The 22849-nt window shown below is 52.9% G+C and overlaps 3 protein-coding genes across 3 annotated transcripts in view; 2 read left to right on the top strand and 1 right to left on the bottom strand.

The window, feature by feature from the left end:
• LOC124121459 (ubiquitin carboxyl-terminal hydrolase CYLD-like) overlaps positions 1–3426 on the bottom strand; it is a 45890-nt gene extending 42464 nt beyond the window's left edge. Inside the window, exons 1-3 of the mRNA XM_046484460.2 lie at positions 2866–3426; positions 1441–1761; positions 127–250 (exon numbers count right to left, since the gene is read on the bottom strand). Of these exons, the coding sequence (XP_046340416.2) occupies positions 127–250; positions 1441–1761; positions 2866–3315 (895 nt within the window). The 5' untranslated portion in view covers positions 3316–3426. The remainder of the gene's footprint in view (positions 1–126; positions 251–1440; positions 1762–2865) is intronic.
• Positions 3427–10456: 7030 nt separating this feature from the next.
• LOC125381683 (golgin subfamily A member 6-like protein 2) lies at positions 10457–14465 on the top strand. The gene is made up of 2 exons (XM_048399118.1): positions 10457–10586; positions 14095–14465. The coding sequence occupies exons 1-2, from the start codon at positions 10457–10459 to the stop codon at positions 14463–14465; spliced, it is 501 nt and encodes a 166-aa protein (XP_048255075.1).
• Positions 14466–14524: 59 nt separating this feature from the next.
• Positions 14525–21315, top strand: LOC125381682 (golgin subfamily A member 6-like protein 2). Its single transcript, XM_048399117.1, has 2 exons — positions 14525–14654; positions 20945–21315. Exons 1-2 carry the CDS (start codon positions 14525–14527, stop codon positions 21313–21315), a joined length of 501 nt encoding a protein of 166 aa, XP_048255074.1.
• Positions 21316–22849: the final 1534 nt, after the last annotated feature.

Below are 22849 nucleotides of genomic sequence, written 5' to 3'. Positions count from 1 at the left end.
AATTTATACGGGAAAAGATTTTGGCTGCCACATACACAATCACAGGTGAATAAATGTTTTCCTAAGACTGCATGCATGTAGTGGACATCGCCATTATGTGTAATCTGAACTAGATTAAGTAATTACCTGGACTGAAAAACTCCTCTTCTTTTAACAAGCCTAGTATAGGAACAAGTGATGCATGATTTTGCCGAGCATAAAATAGTCGGTGTTCTTTATATTTTCCTGTGCCTGACCCCACTGGGTTGTCCTGAAAAAAAGCAGTCATAACTAAATGATGAATGAAACTGAACTTTGAGCAATTGAAAAATACAATCTTAGATCGAAGATCCAAACATATGTACATCTTGACACATCGTGTAAATTGTGTCCTCAGGTGTGGAGGCAGACTTAGTAGGACATACACCTGTAACATACAAAACAGCAGTCAGGTAAAGCTCTACCTAAGTCTTCCAGTGCATATTTAGTGATCTACACACATTATGTTACAGGGTATTATTTTAATCCTCATTTTGGGTATACCCATGTCACATATGTACCACACCTAGTTACATTTTCAGGTTTCATTGGTTTACTCTGAAGAACATAAGATGGTGTAACAGACTTATTATTTATACATTAAATGTTTTCTTGAATACACATACATACATAATGTTATTACAGATATATATCCCTCTATTCTAGATACAGTGGTAGTCCTTATTGCTTGATAAGGTGGACTCGAATCCTTTTTCAAGGAATCGACTACCAGAGGAAGGGAAATGTGTTGACAAGGACAGATACCTCTCGTCAGCAGCACACATGGCTGCAGTAGGCCAACAAAATGCATACCGTATTCGACGTAATTAGCGCCCCGCTCTAATAAGCGCCCAGGGCGATATTTGCTAATATATTGGGAAGTGAACAATCCCAATTAGCATCCATTCCGATTGATCAATGTACACAAGACTTATTTATTTGTGTATAATACGCACTCGTGCGTTATATGCACCCTTAATTATGGGCAATTAAATTCTGGAAAAATATATCTGTCGTATATAAACAGTTCAGACCGTCAGCATAAACCACGAAATTTATCTTTCAACTCTGTTTTTTTTTGCCAAAATAATATTCTAATAAGAGCCCCCTATTTCTAATTTTGAGAGCGCCCTGGGCGCTTATTACGTCGAATACGGTATTACATCTTGTGTATGAAAATTATTGCCTTAGTTGCCTCCCTTTGTTTTTGCTAATAATCAATAGACAAGCACTGACTATGAGTCGCTGTGCTTTGCTAGTCAACATTGTCTTTCAAGGTAACGTTTGGTGTGTAACTTTGAAAACAATTGACATAAGCAAAAATGCAGATTTGTTGTTGCTAAATAAGGTGAATGTCATTAGTGGGGTAATGACAAGCAGGTACATTGAGCACTAGGCTACAGCTTGCATGCAACAACTTACAAATTCTACCCCCACAGTAAGTTCAGCATTGCGATCCTCTGGCAGCACTCCTATCCACTTGACCGTCCCACACTCTGGTCCCCGGTCACTCATCCACACCACCCTGTCTCCAAGACGCAGTCCACAGTTGGGGTAGTCCTGGCTGGGTATGTGGGAGGCGGTGGCATACAGGTCCTTGTCTGCCCGCCGGGGCACTCTACTCCCACCCATAGTTTGTTTATGTATACGATGTATTGGACAGAAGACCGCAGAATCAGGAGGACAAGTGAAGTACCGCTCTCTTCTAAACTGGCCATCACTAGTACCACTTCCTTGATTTTCCTTGAGAAGAAGTACATTGATTTGAAATGGGAAAGCAATAAATACCAGAGCATCTGGTGGGAACGTCCGGGAGAATGATACTAAATAATAAAGTGTATTCTATATAATTGTGTACTTGTATTAATTATAAAAAACAAGATATAGCTAGAAAAAAATTACACACACGACTATTCTTTTTATGATGTCAATCACTGGATTGTCTGGTCCAGACATGATTATTTATAGACCGCCATCATATACTGAAATATTGCTGAGTGCAGAAAAACAACAACAAACAAACAACTGAACATACAACCCACAAAGATCCGGTTTAGAATTGGTCTTCAGCAACCCATGCTTGTTAAAAGGCGACTAACAGGATCGAGTGGTCAGGTCGCTGACTTGGTTGATTGGATTTTCTGGACTCGATTATTTACAGACTGCCGCCATATAGCTGGAATATTACTGAGTGTGGCGTTAAACAACAAACAAACATTTTTTAAACAAATTTGTCTGTAATTTCCATTACGTCCACCTTGTTGGATGAAAAAACCCTTCATGGCCTATTACATATTTTTTACCTTGTTACTTGTAGTCATTTTTGTTTGATTTTATTTTGCTGTGTGTTCTATTTATTTGTATGCCAGTTGATATTCTCACGATCTTACCAAACTGTTATATTAACTGACTGCACTGTATCAAAAAACTCCCGGACGTTAAATAGTAGGACCCTAAATGTCAGATACCTCAAACTTCAGTAGTTATATGATAAAATAGTCGTCCATGACCTGTTTACACATTTACAATGGTTCAAAATCAAATAGAGGTTGTCTCACGGAATATGTGTTCTTTAGCACAATCTCACAACAAGGATGTTAATTTTTGCTAGATGTAAACTGATGAATCATATCAATGTTTATAAAGCAGGCCTACACGTTTCTGGGCTGGTTGTAGCCAAGTGTTATATTGTAAGTATTAAGGTGGATACTACTCAGCAGTGTATAGACAAAGTATACATCGAATCAATAAACTATAAAAGGAGACACATGTAACATCCTGGGGCATATGACGTATGGCGTCAGAATATCATAAATAGGATTTGAAAACACATGCGGGTCTACCTACTGTCAACTCAACACCAAATATGATTCCTTTAATATTTGGTACTTTGCCTTTGTAGCGAAGGATTCCTGGTAATTCCGTTTGTTCTCCTTTTGGTTTCACTAACACATGATCGCCTTGTTTTAATACAAGGCCTTCTTTCATCCATTCCTTGTCTTGATAAACAGCGAGTCTGTCCTGACATGTTGGCACTGGATTGAGCAGATCTAAAGCTCCCAGGCCGACAGTTTCTATTTCTCCTGGAATACACTGAATTTCAACTGTTTCACTATCTAAAGTTTCAAGAAGGAAGATCAATTTGTCTCCTTTACTGAAGTTATCAGTTAGCACAAGAAGTGTTCCTGCTAATAACTCAACTTTGGACCCCGATTTGAGTGACGACACAAACCCTCGCTCCTTCTTCTTGCCCAGTTTCTTAAGGAGCAGGATAAAATACTGTTCATTTTCTGACATTCTTCAACATGGACGTGGCCTTGTTCTTTTCTTCCAGCTTACCATTAACATTAAATCAAGTGCGGAAAATAGGAAATACCTAGGTCTATTTTTGAAGTCACGGAAGTACAAAATGCGAGTTAACTCCCTTTCTAGAGTGTCCGGATTTTAATCAGTCTGAATAATCGTATCCACGTTTGTTGTTTAACACCGCACTTAGCAATATTCCAGGCATATTTAATCAGTCTGAATAATCGTATCCACGTGGTCACTCATATATACTAGTTTGTTTGTTTGTTGTTTAACACCGCACTTAGCAATATTCCAGGCATATGACGGCGGTCTGTAAATAATCGAGTCTGGACCAGACAAGTGAGTGATTGACATCACGAGCATCGATCCACGCAGTTGGGATACGATGACATGCATCAGAGACCATATACCCTTGAATGGTCTCTGCAAGCATCAACCAAGACAGCGAGCCCGACTACCCGATCGCGTTAGTCGCCTCTTACGACAAACATAGTCTCTTTTTCCGGCAAGCATGGGTTGCTGAGGACCTACTCTACCTATTCGGGACATTTTACAGAACGCCGTGAACAAAAATGTTAAATTAGATTTAAGTTTGATGTTCAACGGAAATGAATATTTGTCCATTATCGAAAAATCAACATATCTTTAAAGCAGTTCAAATGTTTATAAGACATACAAAGAGATTTGGGTAACACTTAAATGTAAATATACTGGTATCTCTTTTGTACATTTCTTTTGTTAGCTATACATTCATCTTCTTTTCTGTTTTCCTTGTATATGATTTACTGTACAAGCTTATGTAAATACCATGGAGAGGGAGTCCTCAGTTGGAGAACTTGTTCCCAGTCCATTTCAATCTGAATAAAATATGTTTAAACTAAAAACCTATTCTACCCGGATCTTCACGGGTGCATACACTACCACTAGTCAAAAGACGACAAGGACTACTGCAACATATTTTGCTGACCCCTGTTTTATGTAACATTTATGTAACATTTCTTTCCATGAGCCCCCACCCTCTCCTAACACACTGTATCCAAATGAAGTCTTTGATATTGATATTTATCATTAAAAAATAATGTTTAAGGAATTCTTGAAATCACAAACTATTTCTTGCATCACTAAATCGCTTCTAGATATAACAAATTCGAAACGTAATATTGATATCTAAAATGTAATTTCTCTATCAGCACTTAATTAACACTAAGGATATATTTCTTAGTGGTGAGGTGCAGTGAGGTTAAACGTCGCGTTAAAGACTATTGCACTTATATATCGACGTAGATGCACGCTTGTTTGTGTGTGTAACTGCTAGTACTAGTCCAGACTCCATTATTTACAGACCGCTGTCATATTGCGGCGTTCAACAACAAACCAACCAACAAACTTTATGTTTCCTCCAAGCGGTCGTCCCGTGATACTGAAATACTTTTGAAAGCGGCGTTAAGCGTACCTATATTCTACTGATACTGCTGCGCAGGGCACAGCTCTGGTGTTGTGAAATGGGATGTTTTACAGATGTATTATATCCTTTATATATGCTTGCTCACAAAAACAACACAAAGAGCAATGTGTGTTCATTAAAATCAGTTTATATGCACATTAAATTCCTCATGTACAGATATTTACAGACTTCCATCTCGACACACATGTACACATCACTTCCTCCACGTGCTCCGTCGTGAGCTGTTCTCCACAATGCATGTTTCATGGCTCTTTAGAATGTTTTGTAAGAGTAGGGATGTGTTTTAAGTAGGGATTTGTTTTATGTAGGGGAATATCCTCGTAACTCTCCATTCCTCTCCACATAGCCTCTGCTCCATTATTTTTAAGGACCAGAGAGTTACCCGGACATTTCTCTCTACGGAGATGTTGGTGGTGGGGAAAAGTGAGGATGGTGGTGGAGAAGGGAGAGGATGGTGGTGGAGAAGGGAGAGGATGGTGGTGGAGAAGGGAGAGGATGATGGTGAGGATGATGGTGGGGAAGGGGGAGGATGGTGGTGGAGAAGGGAGAGGATGGTGGTGGAAAACGGGGAGGATGATGGTGGGGAAGGGAGAGGGTGGTGGTGGAGAAGGGAGAGGGTGGTGGTGGAGAAGGGAGAGGGTGGTGGTGGAGAGAGGATGGTGGTGGAGAAGGGAGAGGATGGTGGTGGAGAAGGGAGAGGATGGTGGTGGAGAGAGGATGGTGGTGGAGAAGGGAGAGGATGGTGGTGGTGGAGAAGGGAGAGGGTGGTGGTGGAGAAGGGAGAGGATGGTGTTTGAGAAGGGAGAGGATGGTGGTGGAGAAGGGAGAGGGTGGTGGTGGAGAAGGGAGAGGATGGTGGTGGAGAGAGGATGGTGGTGGAGAAGGGAGAGGATGGTGGTGGTGGAGAAGGGAGAGGGTGGTGGTGGAGAAGGGAGAGGATGGTGTTTGAGAAGGGAGAGGATGGTGGTGGAGAAGGGAGAGGATGGTGTTTGAGAAGGGAGAGGATGGTGGTGGAGAAGGGAGAGGGTGGTGGTGGAGAAGGGAGAGGATGGTGGTGGAGAAGGGAGAGGATGGTGGTGGAGAAGGGAGAGGATGGTGGTGGAGAAGGGAGAGGATGGTGTTTGAGAAGGGAGAGGATGGTGTTTGAGAAGGGAGAGGATGGTGGTGGAGAGAGGATGGTGGTGGAGAAGGGAGAGGGTGGTGGTGGAGAGAGGATGGTGGTGGAGAAGGGAGAGGGTGGTGGTGGAGAAGGGAGAGGATGGTGGTGGAGAGAGGATGGTGGTGGAGAAGGGAGAGGATGGTGGTGGTGGAGAAGGGAGAGGATGGTGGTGGAGAGAGGATAGTGGTGGAGAAGGGAGAGGATGGCGGTGGTGGAGAAGGGAGAGGATGGTGGTGGAGAAGGGAGAGGATGGTGGTGGAGAAGGGAGAGGGTGGTGGTGGAGAAGGGAGAGGGTGGTGGTGGAGAAGGGAGAGGATGGTGTTTGAGAAGGGAGAGGATGGTGGTGGAGAAGGGAGAGGATGGTGGTGGAGAAGGGAGAGGATGGTGTTTGAGAAGGGAGAGGATGGTGGTGGAGAAGGGAGAGGATGGTGGTGGAGAAGGGAGAGGATGGTGGTGGAGAGAGGATGGTGGTGGAGAAGGGAGAGGGTGGTGGTGGAGAAGGGAGAGGATGGTGGTGGAGAGAGGATGGTGGTGGAGAAGGGAGAGGGTGGTGGTGGAGAAGGGAGAGGATGGTGGTGGAGAGAGGATGGTGGTGGAGAAGGGAGAGGATGGTGGTGGTGGAGAAGGGAGAGGATGGTGGTGGAGAGAGGATGGTGGTGGAGAAGGGAGAGGATGGTGGTGGTGGAGAAGGGAGAGGATGGTGGTGGAGAAGGGAGAGGATGGTGGTGGAGAAGGGAGAGGGTGGTGGTGGAGAAGGGAGAGGGTGGTGGTGGAGAAGGGAGAGGATGGTGTTTGAGAAGGGAGAGGATGGTGGTGGAGAAGGGAGAGGATGGTGTTTGAGAAGGGAGAGGATGGTGGTGGAGAAGGGAGAGGGTGGTGGTGGAGAAGGGAGAGGATGGTGGTGGAGAAGGGAGAGGATGGTGGTGGAGAAGGGAGAGGATGGTGGTGGAGAAGGGAGAGGATGGTGTTTGAGAAGGGAGAGGATGGTGTTTGAGAAGGGAGAGGATGGTGGTGGAGAAGGGAGAGGATGGTGGTGGAGAGAGGATGGTGGTGGAGAAGGGAGAGGGTGGTGGTGGAGAAGGGAGAGGATGGTGGTGGAGAGAGGATGGTGGTGGAGAAGGGAGAGGATGGTGGTGGTGGAGAAGGGAGAGGATGGTGGTGGAGAGAGGATGGTGGTGGAGAAGGGAGAGGATGGTGGTGGTGGAGAAGGGAGAGGATGGTGGTGGAGAAGGGAGAGGGTGGTGGTGGAGAAGGGAGAGGATGGTGTTTGAGAAGGGAGAGGATGGTGGTGGAGAAGGGAGAGGATGGTGGTGGAGAAGGGAGAGGATGGTGTTTGAGAAGGGAGAGGATGGTGTTTGAGAAGGGAGAGGATGGTGGTGGAGAAGGGAGAGGATGGTGGTGGTGGAGAAGGGAGAGGATGGTGGTGGAGAGAGGATGGTGGTGGAGAAGGGAGAGGATGGTGGTGGTTGAGAAGGGAGAGGATGGTGGTGGAGAAGGGAGAGGGTGGTGGTGGAGAAGGGAGAGGATGGTGTTTGAGAAGGGAGAGGATGGTGGTGGAGAAGGGAGAGGATGGTGGTGGAGAAGGGAGAGGATGGTGTTTGAGAAGGGAGAGGATGGTGTTTGAGAAGGGAGAGGATGGTGGTGGAGAAGGGAGAGGATGGTGGTCGAGAGAGGATGGTGGTGGAGAAGGGAGAGGGTGGTGGTGGAGAAGGGAGAGGATGGTGGTGGAGAGAGGATGGTGGTGGAGAAGGGAGAGGATGGTGGTGGTGGAGAAGGGAGAGGATGGTGGTGGAGAGAGGATGGTGGTGGAGAAGGGAGAGGATGGTGGTGGTGGAGAAGGGAGAGGATGGTGGTGGAGAAGGGAGAGGATGGTGTTTGAGAAGGGAGAGGGTGGTGGTGGAGAAGGGAGAGGATGGTGGTGGAGAAGGGAGAGGATGGTGGTGGAGGAGAAGGGAGAGGATGGTGGTGGAGAAGGGAGAGGGTGGTGGTGGAGAAGAGAGAGGGTGGTGGTGGAGAAGGGAGAGGATGGTGGTGGAGAAGGGAGAGGATGGTGTTTGAGAAGGGAGAGGATGGTGGTGGAGAAGGGAGAGGGTGGTGGTGGAGAACGGAGAGGGTGGTGGTGGAGAAGGGAGAGGGTGGTGGTGGAGAAGGGAGAGGTCGGTGGTGGAGAAGGGAGAGGATGGTGGTGGAGAAGGGAGAGGATGGTAGTGGTGGAGAAGGGAGAGGTCGGTGGAGGAGAAGGGAGAGGACGGTGGTGGAGAAGGGGGAGGATGGTGGTGGGGAAGGGAGAGGATGGTGGTGGTGGAGAAGGGAGAGGATGGTGGTGGAGAAGGGAGAGGATGGTGTTTGAGAAGGGAGAGGACGGTGGTGGAGAAGGGGGAGGATGGTGGTGGGGAAGGGAGAGGATGGTGGTGGTGGAGAAGGGAGAGGATGGTGGTGGAGAAGGGAGAGGATGGTGTTTGAGAAGGGAGAGGGTGGTGGTGGAGAAGGGAGAGGGTGGTGGTGGAGAAGGGAGAGGATGGTGGTGGAGAAGGGAGAGGATGGTGTTTGAGAAGGGAGAGGATGGTGGTGGAGAAGGGAGAGGGTGGTGTTGGAGAATGGAGAGGGTGGTGGTGGAGAAGGGAGAGGGTGGTGGTGGAGAAGGGAGAGGGTGGTGGTGGAGAAGGGAGAGGATGGTGGTGGAGAAGGGAGAGGATGGTGTTTGAGAAGGGAGAGGATGGTGGTGGAGGAGAAGGGAGAGGATGGTGGTGGAGAAGGGAGAGGGTGGTGGTGGAGAAGGGAGAGGGTGGTGGTGGAGAAGGGAGAAGATGGTGGTGGAGAAGGGAGAGGATGGTGTTTGAGAAGGGAGAGGATGGTGGTGGAGGAGAAGGGAGAGGATGGTGGTGGAGAAGGGAGAGGGTGGTGGTGGAGAAGGGAGAGGGTGGTGGTGGAGAGAGGATGGTGGTGGAGAAGGGAGAGGATGGTGGTGGAGAAGGGAGAGGGTGGTGGAGGAGAAGGGAGAGGATGGTGGTGGAGAAGGGAGAGGGTGGTGGTGGAGAAGGGAGAGGGTGGTGGTGGAGAAGGGAGAGGATGGTGGTGGAGAAGGGAGAGGATGGTGGTGGAGAAGGGAGAGGGTGGTGGTGGAGAAGGGAGAGGATGGTGGTGGAGAAGGGAGAGGATGGTGGTGGAGAAGGGAGAGGGTGGTGGTGGAGAAGGGAGAGGGTGGTGGTGGAGAAGGGAGAGGATGGTGGTGGAGAAGGGAGAGGGTGGTGGTGGAGAAGGGAGAGGGTGGTGGTGGAGAAGGGAGAGGATGGTGGTGGGGAAGGGAGAGGATGGTGGTGGAGAAGGGAGAGGATGGTGTTTGAGAAGGGAGAGGATGGTGGTGGAGAAGGGAGAGGGTGATGTTGGAGAATGGAGAGGATGGTGGTGGAGAAGGGAGAGGATGGTGGTGGAGAAGGGAGAGGATGGTGGTGGAGAAGGGAGAGGATGGTGTTTGAAAAGGGAGAGGATGGTGGTGGAGAGAGGATGGTGGTGGAGAAGGGAGAGGATGGTGGTGGTGGAGAAGGGAGAGGGTGGTGGTGGAGAAGAGAGAGGATGGTGGTGGAGAAGGGAGAGGATGGTGGTGGAGAAGGGAGAGGATGGTGGTGGAGAAGAGAGAGGATGGTGGTGGAGAAGGGAGAGGATGGTGGTGGAGAAGGGAGAGGATGGTGGTGGAGAAGGGAGAGGATGGTGGTGGAGAAGGGAGAGGGTGGTGGTGGAGAAGGGAGAGGGTGGTGGTGGAGAAGGGAGAGGGTTGTTTGGGGGAAGGGAGGTGCCGGTACTGGGGAATGAGAGGGTGGTAGTGCGATAGGGGAAGGATGGTCGAGAGAAAGGAAGATGATGTTTGTTCTAAACAAGCACCTCGTTTTCCTTGTTTTTCTGGTGACCTAACGGCTAAAGGTGAAACTTCATTTGATGTGTAGCATTAAGGCTGAGATCTTACAGGCGCCCGAGAGATCCGTTTTATAATTAGGGGTGAAGCTGCCCGTGTCGTAATGAGGCTAGGTCACACTGCTTCACTTACTTCACTTCGTAATAAACTTAAAAGTGTATTCAGTCTCCTCCAACTACAACCGAGACCGGACTCTATCTCTCTGCATGGAGAGATTCTGCTGGCCCGGAATGGGTAAAGACGTGGATCAGTGGATAGAAACTGTTACAGATGCTTCAGTAGAGCACCGATGGAAGACAGAGCTCCTCTTCTCTGAGGATGCTGGTGGGGAAGGGGGGGATGCTGGTGGGGAAGTGGGAGGGATGCTGGTGGGGAAGGGGGGATGCTGGTGGGGAAGGGAGGGATGCTGGTGGGGAAGGGGGAGGATGATGGTGGGGAAGGGGGAGGATGATGGTGGGGAAGGGAGGGATGCTGGTTGGGAAGGGGGGATGCTGGTGGGGAAGGGGGAGGATGATGGTGGGGAAGGGGGAGGATGATGATGAGGAAGGGAGGGATGCTGGTTGGGAAGGGGGGATGCTGGTGAGGAAGGGGGAGGATGATGGTGGGGAAGGGAGGGATGCTGGTGGCGAAGGGGGAGGATGATGGTGGGGAAGGGGGGACGGTGTTGGAGAAGTGGGAGGATGGTGGTGGGAAGGGGGAGGATGATAGTGGGAAGGGGGAGGATGGTAGTGGGCAAGGGAGAGGATGGTGGTAGTGGGGAAGGGAGAGGATAGTGGTGGGGAAGGGAGAGGATGTGGTAGTGGGGAAGGAAGAGGGTGGTGGTGGGCAAGGGAGAGGATGGTGGTAGTGGGGAAGGGAGAGGATAGTGGTGGGGAAGGGAGAGGATGTGGTAGTTGGAAAGGGAGAGGATGGTAGTGGGGAAGGTAGAGGATGTGGTAGTGGGAAAGGGAGAGGATGGTAGTGGGGAAGGGAGAGGATGTGGTGGGCAAGAGAGAGGATGGTGGTAGTGGGGAAGGGAGAGGATAGTGGTGGGGAAGGGAGAGAATGTGGTAGTGGGAAAGGGAGAGGATGGTAGTGGGAAAGGGAGAGGATGTGGTAGTGGGAAAGGGAGAGGATGGTAGTGGGAAAGGGAGAGGATGTGGTAGTGGGAAAGGGAGAGGATGGTAGTGGGGAAGGGAGAGGATGGTGGTGGGCAAGGGAGAGGATGGTGGTAGTGGGAAAGGAAGAGGCTGGTAGTGGGGAAGGGAGAGGATGGTAGTGGGGAAGGGGGAGGATAGTGGTGGGGAAGGGAGAGGATGTGGTAGTGGGAAAGGGAGAGGGTGGTAGTGGGGAAGGGAGAGGATGGTAGTGGGGAAGGGAGAGGATGGTAGTGGGGAAGGGAGAGGATAGGGGTTGGGAAGGGAGAGGATGTGGTAGTGGGAAAGGGAGAGGATGGTAGTGGGGAAGGGAGAGGATGTGGTAGTGGGAAAGGGAGAGGATGGTAGTGGGGAAGGGAGAGGATGTGGTAGTGGGAAAGGGAGAGGATGGTAGTGGGGAAGGGAGAGGGTGGTGGTGGGGAAGGGAGAGGATGGTGGTAGTGGGAAAGGGAGAGGATGGTAGTGGGGAAGGGAAAGGATGGTGTGGTTAAAGGAGACGTTGGCGGGGAAGGGACCTGATGTTGGTAGTGGGAAAGGGAGAGGATGGTGGTAGTGGGAAAGGGAGAGGATGTTGGTAGTTGGGAAGGGAAAAGATGGTAGTGGGGAAGGGACAGTGTGGTAGTATTTGGGAAGGAAGAACATGGTTGTCGGGAAGTGACAGGATGTTGGTAGTGGGGAGGAAAGAGGATGGTGATGGGGAAGAGAGAGAAAGGTGGTGGGGAAGAGAGAGGGTGGTGTTGGTGGTAAAGGGAGAAAATGGTAGTGGGGAAAGAAGATATTGGTGGGGAAAGGACAGAATTGAGGTAGTGGGAAAGGGAAAGGATGGTGGTGTTGGAGAAGGGAGAGTGTAGTGTTGGGGAAGGGACGGGCTGTTAGTAGTGGGAAAAGGGGAGGATGGTGGTGGGGAAGGGAGAGGATGGTGGTAGTGGGAAAGGGAGAGGATGGTAGTGGGAAAGGGAGAGGATGGTAGTGGGGAAGGGAGAGGATGGTGGTGGAGAAGGGAGAGGATGGTGGTGGAGAGAGGATGGTGGTGGAGAAGGGAGAGGATGGTGGTGGTGGAGAAGGGAGAGGATGGTGGTGGAGAGAGGATGGTGGTGGAGAAGGGAGAGGATGGTGGTGGTGGAGAAGGGAGAGGATGGTGGTGGAGAAGGGAGAGGATGGTGTTTGAGAAGGGAGAGGGTGGTGGTGGAGAAGGGAGAGGATGGTGGTGGAGTAGGGAGAGGATGGTGGTGGAGGAGAAGGGAGAGGATGGTGGTGGAGAAGGGAGAGGGTGGTGGTGGAGAAGAGAGAGGGTGGTGGTGGAGAAGGGAGAGGATGGTGGTGGAGAAGGGAGAGGATGGTGTTTGAGAAGGGAGAGGATGGTGGTGGAGAAGGGAGAGGGTGGTGGTGGAGAACGGAGAGGGTGGTGGTGGAGAAGGGAGAGGGTGGTGGTGGAGAAGGGAGAGGTCGGTGGTGGAGAAGGGAGAGGATGGTGGTGGAGAAGGGAGAGGATGGTGGTGGTGGAGAAGGGAGAGGTCGGTGGAGGAGAAGGGAGAGGACGGTGGTGGAGAAGGGGGAGGATGGTGGTGGGGAAGGGAGAGGATGGTGGTGGTGGAGAAGGGAGAGGATGGTGGTGGAGAAGGGAGAGGATGGTGTTTGAGAAGGGAGAGGGTGGTGGTGGAGAAGGGAGAGGGTGGTGGTGGAGAAGGGAGAGGATGGTGGTGGAGAAGGGAGAGGATGGTGTTTGAGAAGGGAGAGGATGGTGGTGGAGAAGGGAGAGGGTGGTGTTGGAGAATGGAGAGGGTGGTGGTGGAGAAGGGAGAGGGTGGTGGTGGAGAAGGGAGAGGGTGGTGGTGGAGAAGGGAGAGGATGGTGGTGGAGAAGGGAGAGGATGGTGTTTGAGAAGGGAGAGGATGGTGGTGGAGGAGAAGGGAGAGGATGGTGGTGGAGAAGGGAGAGGGTGGTGGTGGAGAAGGGAGAGGGTGGTGGTGGAGAAGGGAGAGGATGGTGGTGGAGAAGGGAGAGGATGGTGTTTGAGAAGGGAGAGGATGGTGGTGGAGGAGAAGGGAGAGGATGGTGGTGGAGAAGGGAGAGGGTGGTGGTGGAGAAGGGAGAGGGTGGTGGTGGAGAGAGGATGGTGGTGGAGAAGGGAGAGGATGGTGGTGGAGAAGGGAGAGGGTGGTGGAGGAGAAGGGAGAGGATGGTGGTGGAGAAGGGAGAGGGTGGTGGTGGAGAAGGGAGAGGGTGGTGGTGGAGAAGGGAGAGGATGGTGGTGGAGAAGGGAGAGGATGGTGGTGGAGAAGGGAGAGGGTGGTGGTGGAGAAGGGAGAGGATGGTGGTGGAGAAGGGAGAGGATGGTGGTGGAGAAGGGAGAGGGTGGTGGTGGAGAAGGGAGAGGATGGTGTTTGAGAAGGGAGAGGATGGTGGTGGAGAAGGGAGAGGGTGATGTTGGAGAATGGAGAGGATGGTGGTGGAGAAGGGAGAGGATGGTGGTGGAGAAGGGAGAGGATGGTGGTGGAGAAGGGAGAGGATGGTGTTTGAAAAGGGAGAGGATGGTGGTGGAGAGAGGATGGTGGTGGAGAAGGGAGAGGATGGTGGTGGTGGAGAAGGGAGAGGGTGGTGGTGGAGAAGAGAGAGGATGGTGGTGGAGAAGGGAGAGGATGGTGGTGGAGAAGGGAGAGGATGGTGGTGGAGAAGAGAGAGGATGGTGGTGGAGAAGGGAGAGGATGGTGGTGGAGAAGGGAGAGGATGGTGGTGGAGAAGGGAGAGGGTGGTGGTGGAGAAGGGAGAGGGTGGTGGTGGAGAAGGGAGAGGGTTGTTTGGGGGAAGGGAGGTGCCGGTACTGGGGAATGAGAGGGTGGTAGTGCGATAGGGGAAGGATGGTCGAGAGAAAGGAAGATGATGTTTGTTCTAAACAAGCACCTCGTTTTCCTTGTTTTTCTGGTGACCTAACGGCTAAAGGTGAAACTTCATTTGATGTGTAGCATTAAGGCTGAGATCTTACAGGCGCCCGAGAGATCCGTTTTATAATTAGGGGTGAAGCTGCCCGTGTCGTAATGAGGCTAGGTCACACTGCTTCACTTACTTCACTTCGTAATAAACTTAAAAGTGTATTCAGTCTCCTCCAACTACAACCGAGACCGGACTCTATCTCTCTGCATGGAGAGATTCTGCTGGCCCGGAATGGGTAAAGACGTGGATCAGTGGATAGAAACTGTTACAGATGCTTCAGTAGAGCACCGATGGAAGACAGAGCTCCTCTTCTCTGAGGATGCTGGTGGGGAAGGGGGGGATGCTGGTGGGGAAGTGGGAGGGATGCTGGTGGGGAAGGGGGGATGCTGGTGGGGAAGGGAGGGATGCTGGTGGGGAAGGGGGAGGATGATGGTGGGGAAGGGGGAGGATGATGGTGGGGAAGGGAGGGATGCTGGTTGGGAAGGGGGGATGCTGGTGGGGAAGGGGGAGGATGATGGTGGGGAAGGGGGAGGATGATGATGAGGAAGGGAGGGATGCTGGTTGGGAAGGGGGGATGCTGGTGAGGAAGGGGGAGGATGATGGTGGGGAAGGGAGGGATGCTGGTGGCGAAGGGGGAGGATGATGGTGGGGAAGGGGGGACGGTGTTGGAGAAGTGGGAGGATGGTGGTGGGAAGGGGGAGGATGATAGTGGGAAGGGGGAGGATGGTAGTGGGCAAGGGAGAGGATGGTGGTAGTGGGGAAGGGAGAGGATAGTGGTGGGGAAGGGAGAGGATGTGGTAGTGGGGAAGGAAGAGGGTGGTGGTGGGCAAGGGAGAGGATGGTGGTAGTGGGGAAGGGAGAGGATAGTGGTGGGGAAGGGAGAGGATGTGGTAGTTGGAAAGGGAGAGGATGGTAGTGGGGAAGGTAGAGGATGTGGTAGTGGGAAAGGGAGAGGATGGTAGTGGGGAAGGGAGAGGATGTGGTGGGCAAGAGAGAGGATGGTGGTAGTGGGGAAGGGAGAGGATAGTGGTGGGGAAGGGAGAGAATGTGGTAGTGGGAAAGGGAGAGGATGGTAGTGGGAAAGGGAGAGGATGTGGTAGTGGGAAAGGGAGAGGATGGTAGTGGGAAAGGGAGAGGATGTGGTAGTGGGAAAGGGAGAGGATGGTAGTGGGGAAGGGAGAGGATGGTGGTGGGCAAGGGAGAGGATGGTGGTAGTGGGAAAGGAAGAGGCTGGTAGTGGGGAAGGGAGAGGATGGTAGTGGGGAAGGGGGAGGATAGTGGTGGGGAAGGGAGAGGATGTGGTAGTGGGAAAGGGAGAGGGTGGTAGTGGGGAAGGGAGAGGATGGTAGTGGGGAAGGGAGAGGATGGTAGTGGGGAAGGGAGAGGATAGGGGTTGGGAAGGGAGAGGATGTGGTAGTGGGAAAGGGAGAGGATGGTAGTGGGGAAGGGAGAGGATGTGGTAGTGGGAAAGGGAGAGGATGGTAGTGGGGAAGGGAGAGGATGTGGTAGTGGGAAAGGGAGAGGATGGTAGTGGGGAAGGGAGAGGGTGGTGGTGGGGAAGGGAGAGGATGGTGGTAGTGGGAAAGGGAGAGGATGGTAGTGGGGAAGGGAAAGGATGGTGTGGTTAAAGGAGACGTTGGCGGGGAAGGGACCTGATGTTGGTAGTGGGAAAGGGAGAGGATGGTGGTAGTGGGAAAGGGAGAGGATGTTGGTAGTTGGGAAGGGAAAAGATGGTAGTGGGGAAGGGACAGTGTGGTAGTATTTGGGAAGGAAGAACATGGTTGTCGGGAAGTGACAGGATGTTGGTAGTGGGGAGGAAAGAGGATGGTGATGGGGAAGAGAGAGAAAGGTGGTGGGGAAGAGAGAGGGTGGTGTTGGTGGTAAAGGGAGAAAATGGTAGTGGGGAAAGAAGATATTGGTGGGGAAAGGACAGAATTGAGGTAGTGGGAAAGGGAAAGGATGGTGGTGTTGGAGAAGGGAGAGTGTAGTGTTGGGGAAGGGACGGGCTGTTAGTAGTGGGAAAAGGGGAGGATGGTGGTGGGGAAGGGAGAGGATGGTGGTAGTGGGAAAGGGAGAGGATGGTAGTGGGAAAGGGAGAGGATGGTAGTGGGGAAGGGAGAGGATGGTGTGGCTCAAGGAGATGTTGGTGGGGAAGGGAGAGGATGTGGTAGTGGGAAAGGGAGAGGATGTGGTAGTGGGAAAGGGAGAGGATGGTAGTGGGGAAGGGAGAGGATGGTGGTGGGCAAGGGAGAGGATGGTGGTAGTGGGAAAGGGAGAGGATGGTAGTGGGAAAGGGAGAGGATGGTGTGGTTAAAGGAGACGTTGGCGGGGAAGGGACCTGATGTTGGTAGTGGGAAAGGGAGAGGATGGTGGTAGTGGGAAAGGGAGAGGATGGTGGTAGTGGGAAAGGGAGAGGATGGTGGTAGTGGGAAAGGGAGAGGATGGTGGTGAGGACGGGAGAGGATGATGGTGGGGAAAGGAGATGTTGATGGGGAAGAGACAGGATGTTGGTCGTGTGGAAGGGAGAGGATTCTTGGTAGTGGGGAAGGGACATGTTTTAGTAGTGGGGAAGGGAGAGGATGTTGGTGGTGGGGAAGGGACATGTTTTGGTTGTTCGGAAGGGAAAGTATGTTGGGTTAAGAGACATGTTTTGGTTGTGGGGAAGTGACATGATGTTGGTAGTTGGGAATTGACATGTTTTGGTAGTGGGGAAGGAAGAGGATGTTGGTGGTGGGGAAAGGAGAGGATAGTGTAGGGAAAGGAGATGATGGTAGTGGGAAAGGGAGAGGATGTTGGTAGTGGGGAAGGGAGAGGATGGTAGTGGGGAAGGGAGAGGATGGTGGTGGGCAAGGGAGAAGATCGTGGTAGTGGGGAAGGGAGAGGAGGGGGCTGGGAAAGTGAGAGGATGGTGGTGGTGGTGGGGAAGGGAGAGGATGTGCTAGGGAAAGGAGATGTTGATGGGGAAGGGAAAGGATGTTGTAGTTGGGAAGGGAGAGGATGGTGGTGGGGAAGGGAGGGGTTGGTGGTGCTGGAGAAGGGAGAGGATGTTGGTAGTTGGGAAGGGAAAAGATGGTAGTGGGGAAGGGACAGTGTGGTAGTATTTGGGAAGGAAGAACATGGTTGTGGGGAAGTGACAGGATGTTGGTAGTGGGGAGGAAAGAGGATGGTGATGGGGAAGAGAGAGAAAGGTGGTGGGGAAGAGAGAGGGTGGTGTTGGTGGTAAAGGGAGAAAATGGTAGTGGGGAAAGAAGATATTGGTGGGGAAAGACAGAATTGAGGTAGTGGGAAAGGGAAAGGATGGTGGTGTTGGAGAAGGGAGAGTGTAGTGTTGGGGAAGGGACGGGCTGTTAGTAGTGGGAAAAGGGGAGGATGGCGGTGGGGAAGGGAGAGGATGGTGGTAGTGGGAAAGGGAGAGGATGGTAGTGGAAAGGGAGAGGATGGTAGTGGGGAAGGGAGAGGATGGTGTGGCTCAAGGAGATGTTGGTGGGGAAGGGAGAGGATGTGGTAGTGGGAAAGGGAGAGGATGTGGTAGTGGGAAAGGGAGAGGATGGTAGTGGGGAAGGGAGAGGATGGTGGTGGGCAAGGGAGAGGATGGTGGTAGTGGGAAAGGGAGAGGATGGTGTGGTTATAGGAGATGTTGGTAGTGGGAAAGGGAGAGGATGTGGTAGTGGGAAAGGAAGAGGATGGTAGTGGGGAAGTAAGAGGATGGTGGTGGGGAAGGGAGAGGATGGTGGTAGTGGGAAAGGGAGAGGATGGTAGTTGGGAAGGGAGAGGATGGTGGTGGGGAAGAGAGAGGATGGTGTAAGTGGTAAAGGGAGAAAATGGTAGTGGGGAAAGAAGATATTGGTGGGGAAAGGACAGAATTGAGGTAGTGGGAAAGGGAAAGGATGGTGGTGTTGGAGAAGGGAGAGTGTAGTGTTGGAGAAGGGACGGGCTGTTAGTAGTGAGAAAAGGGGAGGATGGTGGTAGTGGGGAAGGGAGAGGATGGTGGTGGGCAAGGGAGAGGATGGTGGTAGTGGGAAAGGGAGAGGATGGTAGTGGGGAAGTGAGAGGATGGTAGTGGGGAAGGGAGAGGATGGTGGTAGTGGGAAAGGGAGAGGATGGTAGTGGGGAAGTGAGAGGATGGTGGTGGGGAAGGGAGAGGATGGTGGTAGTGGGAAAGGGAGAGGATGGTAGTTGGGAAGGGAGAGGATGGTGGTGGGGAAAGGAGATGTTGGTGGGGAAGTGAGAGGATGGTGGTGGGGAAGGGAGAGGATGGTGGTAGTGGGAAAGGGAGAGGATGGTAGTTGGGAAGGGAGAGGATGGTGGTGGGGAAAGGAGATGTTGGTGGGGAAGGGAGAGGATGGTGGTGGTGGGAAAGGGAGAGGATGGTGGTTTGGAAGGGAGAGGATGGTGGTGGGGAAAGGAGATGTTGGTGTGGAAGAGACAGGATGTTGGTCGTGTGGAAGGGAGAGGAGGTTGGAAGAGGGGAAGGGACATGTTTATTAAGTAGTGGGGAAGGGAGAGGATGTTGGTGGTTGGGAAGGGTCATGATTTGGTTGTGGGGAAGTGACATGATATTGGTAGTGGGGAATTGACATGTTTTGGTAGTCAGGAAGTGAGAGGATGTTGGTGGTGGGAAGTGAGAGGATGTTGGTAGTGGGGAATTGACATGTTTTGGTAGTCAGGAAGGGAGAGGATGTTGGTGGTGGGGAAAGGGAGAGGATGTTGGTAGTGGGGAAGGGACATGATGTTGGTAGTGGGGAATTGACATGTTTTGGTAGTCAGGAAGTGAGAGGATGTTGGTGGTGGGAAGTGAGAGGATGTTGGTAGTGGGGAATTGACATGTTTTGGTAGTCAGGAAGGGAGAGGATGTTGGTGGTGGGGAAAGGGAGAGGATGTTGGTAGTGGGGAAGGGACATGATGTTGGTAGTGGGGAATTGACATGTTTTGGTAGTCAGGAAGTGAGAGGATGTTGGTGGTGGGAAGTGAGAGGATGTTGGTAGTGGGGAAGGGAGAGGATGGTGGTGGTGGGGAAGGGAGAGGATGGCGGTGGTGGGGAAGGGAGAGGATGGCGGTAGTGGGGAAGGGAGAGGATGGTGGTGGTGGGGAAGGGAGAGGATGGTGGTAGTGGGGAAGGGAGAGGATGGTGGTAGTGGGGAAGGGAGAGGATGGTGGTAGTGGGGAAGGGAGAGGATGGTGGTGGTGGGGAAGGGAGAGGATGGTGGTAGTGGGGAAGGGAGAGGATGATGGTGGTGGGGAAGGGAGAGGATGGCGGTGGTGGGGAAGGGAGAGGATGGCGGTGGTGGGGAAGGGAGAGGATGGCGGTGGTGGGGAAGGGAGAGGATGATGGTGGTGGGGAAGGGAGAGGATGGTGGTGGTGGGGAAGGGAGAGGATGATGGTGGTGGGGAAGGGACAGGATGATGGTAGTGGGGAAGGGACAGGATGATGGTAGTGGGGAAGGGAGAGGATGGCGGTGGTGGGGAAGGGAGAGGATGATGGTGGTGGGGAAGGGAGAGGATGGCGGTGGTGGGGAAGGGAGAGGGTGGTGTTGGAGAATGGAGAGGGTGGTGGTGGAGAAGGGAGAGGGTGGTGGTGGAGAAGGGAGAGGGTGGTGGTGGAGAAGGGAGAGGATGGTGGTGGAGAAGGGAGAGGATGGTGTTTGAGAAGGGAGAGGATGGTGGTGGAGGAGAAGGGAGAGGATGGTGGTGGAGAAGGGAGAGGGTGGTGGTGGAGAAGGGAGAGGGTGGTGGTGGAGAAGGGAGAGGATGGTGGTGGAGAAGGGAGAGGATGGTGTTTGAGAAGGGAGAGGATGGTGGTGGAGGAGAAGGGAGAGGATGGTGGTGGAGAAGGGAGAGGGTGGTGGTGGAGAAGGGAGAGGGTGGTGGTGGAGACAGGATGGTGGTGGAGAAGGGAGAGGATGGTGGTGGAGAAGGGAGAGGGTGGTGGAGGAGAAGGGAGAGGATGGTGGTGGAGAAGGGAGAGGGTGGTGGTGGAGAAGGGAGAGGGTGGTGGTGGAGAAGGGAGAGGATGGTGGTGGAGAAGGGAGAGGATGGTGGTGGAGAAGGGAGAGGGTGGTGGTGGAGAAGGGAGAGGATGGTGGTGGAGAAGGGAGAGGATGGTGGTGGAGAAGGGAGAGGGTGGTGGTGGAGAAGGGAGAGGGTGGTGGTGGAGAAGGGAGAGGATGGTGGTGGAGAAGGGAGAGGGTGGTGGTGGAGAAGGGAGAGGGTGGTGGTGGAGAAGGGAGAGGATGGTGGTGGGGAAGGGAGAGGATGGTGGTGGAGAAGGGAGAGGATGGTGTTTGAGAAGGGAAAGGATGGTGGTGGAGAAGGGAGAGGGTGATGTTGGAGAATGGAGAGGATGGTGGTGGAGAAGGGAGAGGATGGTGGTGGAGAAGGGAGAGGATGGTGGTGGAGAAGGGAGAGGATGGTGTTTGAAAAGGGAGAGGATGGTGGTGGAGAGAGGATGGTGGTGGAGAAGGGAGAGGATGGTGGTGGTGGAGAAGGGAGAGGGTGGTGGTGGAGAAGAGAGAGGATGGTGGTGGAGAAGGGAGAGGATGGTGGTGGAGAAGGGAGAGGATGGTGGTGGAGAAGAGAGAGGATGGTGGTGGAGAAGGGAGAGGATGGTGGTGGAGAAGGGAGAGGATGGTGGTGGAGAAGGGAGAGGATGGTGGTGGAGAAGGGAGAGGGTGGTGGTGGAGAAGGGAGAGGGTGGTGGTGGAGAAGGGAGAGGGTTGTTTGGGGGAAGGGAGGTGCCGGTACTGGGGAATGAGAGGGTGGTAGTGCGATAGGGGAAGGATGGTCGAGAGAAAGGAAGATGATGTTTGTTCTAAACAAGCACCTCGTTTTCCTTGTTTTTCTGGTGACCTAACGGCTAAAGGTGAAACTTCATTTGATGTGTAGCATTAAGGCTGAGATCTTACAGGCGCCCGAGAGATCCGTTTTATAATTAGGGGTGAAGCTGCCCGTGTCGTAATGAGGCTAGGTCACACTGCTTCACTTACTTCACTTCGTAATAAACTTAAAAGTGTATTCAGTCTCCTCCAACTACAACCGAGACCGGACTCTATCTCTCTGCATGGAGAGATTCTGCTGGCCCGGAATGGGTAAAGACGTGGATCAGTGGATAGAAACTGTTACAGATGCTTCAGTAGAGCACCGATGGAAGACAGAGCTCCTCTTCTCTGAGGATGCTGGTGGGGAAGGGGGGGATGCTGGTGGGGAAGTGGGAGGGATGCTGGTGGGGAAGGGGGGATGCTGGTGGGGAAGGGAGGGATGCTGGTGGGGAAGGGGGAGGATGATGGTGGGGAAGGGGGAGGATGATGGTGGGGAAGGGAGGGATGCTGGTTGGGAAGGGGGGATGCTGGTGGGGAAGGGGGAGGATGATGGTGGGGAAGGGGGAGGATGATGATGAGGAAGGGAGGGATGCTGGTTGGGAAGGGGGGATGCTGGTGAGGAAGGGGGAGGATGATGGTGGGGAAGGGAGGGATGCTGGTGGCGAAGGGGGAGGATGATGGTGGGGAAGGGGGGACGGTGTTGGAGAAGTGGGAGGATGGTGGTGGGAAGGGGGAGGATGATAGTGGGAAGGGGGAGGATGGTAGTGGGCAAGGGAGAGGATGGTGGTAGTGGGGAAGGGAGAGGATAGTGGTGGGGAAGGGAGAGGATGTGGTAGTGGGGAAGGAAGAGGGTGGTGGTGGGCAAGGGAGAGGATGGTGGTAGTGGGGAAGGGAGAGGATAGTGGTGGGGAAGGGAGAGGATGTGGTAGTTGGAAAGGGAGAGGATGGTAGTGGGGAAGGTAGAGGATGTGGTAGTGGGAAAGGGAGAGGATGGTAGTGGGGAAGGGAGAGGATGTGGTGGGCAAGAGAGAGGATGGTGGTAGTGGGGAAGGGAGAGGATAGTGGTGGGGAAGGGAGAGAATGTGGTAGTGGGAAAGGGAGAGGATGGTAGTGGGAAAGGGAGAGGATGTGGTAGTGGGAAAGGGAGAGGATGGTAGTGGGAAAGGGAGAGGATGTGGTAGTGGGAAAGGGAGAGGATGGTAGTGGGGAAGGGAGAGGATGGTGGTGGGCAAGGGAGAGGATGGTGGTAGTGGGAAAGGAAGAGGCTGGTAGTGGGGAAGGGAGAGGATGGTAGTGGGGAAGGGGGAGGATAGTGGTGGGGAAGGGAGAGGATGTGGTAGTGGGAAAGGGAGAGGGTGGTAGTGGGGAAGGGAGAGGATGGTAGTGGGGAAGGGAGAGGATGGTAGTGGGGAAGGGAGAGGATAGGGGTTGGGAAGGGAGAGGATGTGGTAGTGGGAAAGGGAGAGGATGGTAGTGGGGAAGGGAGAGGATGTGGTAGTGGGAAAGGGAGAGGATGGTAGTGGGGAAGGGAGAGGATGTGGTAGTGGGAAAGGGAGAGGATGGTAGTGGGGAAGGGAGAGGGTGGTGGTGGGGAAGGGAGAGGATGGTGGTAGTGGGAAAGGGAGAGGATGGTAGTGGGGAAGGGAAAGGATGGTGTGGTTAAAGGAGACGTTGGCGGGGAAGGGACCTGATGTTGGTAGTGGGAAAGGGAGAGGATGGTGGTAGTGGGAAAGGGAGAGGACGTTGGTAGTTGGGAAGGGAAAAGATGGTAGTGGGGAAGGGACAGTGTGGTAGTATTTGGGAAGGAAGAACATGGTTGTCGGGAAGTGACAGGATGTTGGTAGTGGGGAGGAAAGAGGATGGTGATGGGGAAGAGAGAGAAAGGTGGTGGGGAAGAGAGAGGGTGGTGTTGGTGGTAAAGGGAGAAAATGGTAGTGGGGAAAGAAGATATTGGTGGGGAAAGGACAGAATTGAGGTAGTGGGAAAGGGAAAGGATGGTGGTGTTGGAGAAGGGAGAGTGTAGTGTTGGGGAAGGGACGGGCTGTTAGTAGTGGGAAAAGGGGAGGATGGTGGTGGGGAAGGGAGAGGATGGTGGTAGTGGGAAAG

The sequence above is a fragment of the Haliotis rufescens genome, unplaced genomic scaffold (genome assembly GCF_023055435.1).
Source record: "Haliotis rufescens isolate VD_foot unplaced genomic scaffold, xgHalRufe1.0.p SCAF_19, whole genome shotgun sequence".
Lineage (NCBI taxonomy): Eukaryota > Metazoa > Mollusca > Gastropoda > Lepetellida > Haliotidae > Haliotis > Haliotis rufescens.
Note: the sequence above shows the minus strand (reverse complement) of the source record. Positions and strands in the feature narration are given on the sequence as shown.

What these genes read in the sequence shown, in the direction of transcription:
- LOC125381682 (XM_048399117.1), top strand. Translation starts at nt 14,525, where the DNA reads ATGATGGTGGGGAAGGGAGGGATGCTGGTGGCGAAGGGGGAGGATGAT. An exon ending in TAGTGGGAAGGGGGAGGATG is followed by an intron (nt 14,655 to 20,944) that starts GTAGTGGGCAAG and finishes AAGTGTATTCAG; the next exon opens with TCTCCTCCAACTACAACCGA.
- LOC125381683 (XM_048399118.1), top strand. Translation starts at nt 10,457, where the DNA reads ATGATGGTGGGGAAGGGAGGGATGCTGGTGGCGAAGGGGGAGGATGAT. An exon ending in TAGTGGGAAGGGGGAGGATG is followed by an intron (nt 10,587 to 14,094) that starts GTAGTGGGCAAG and finishes AAGTGTATTCAG; the next exon opens with TCTCCTCCAACTACAACCGA.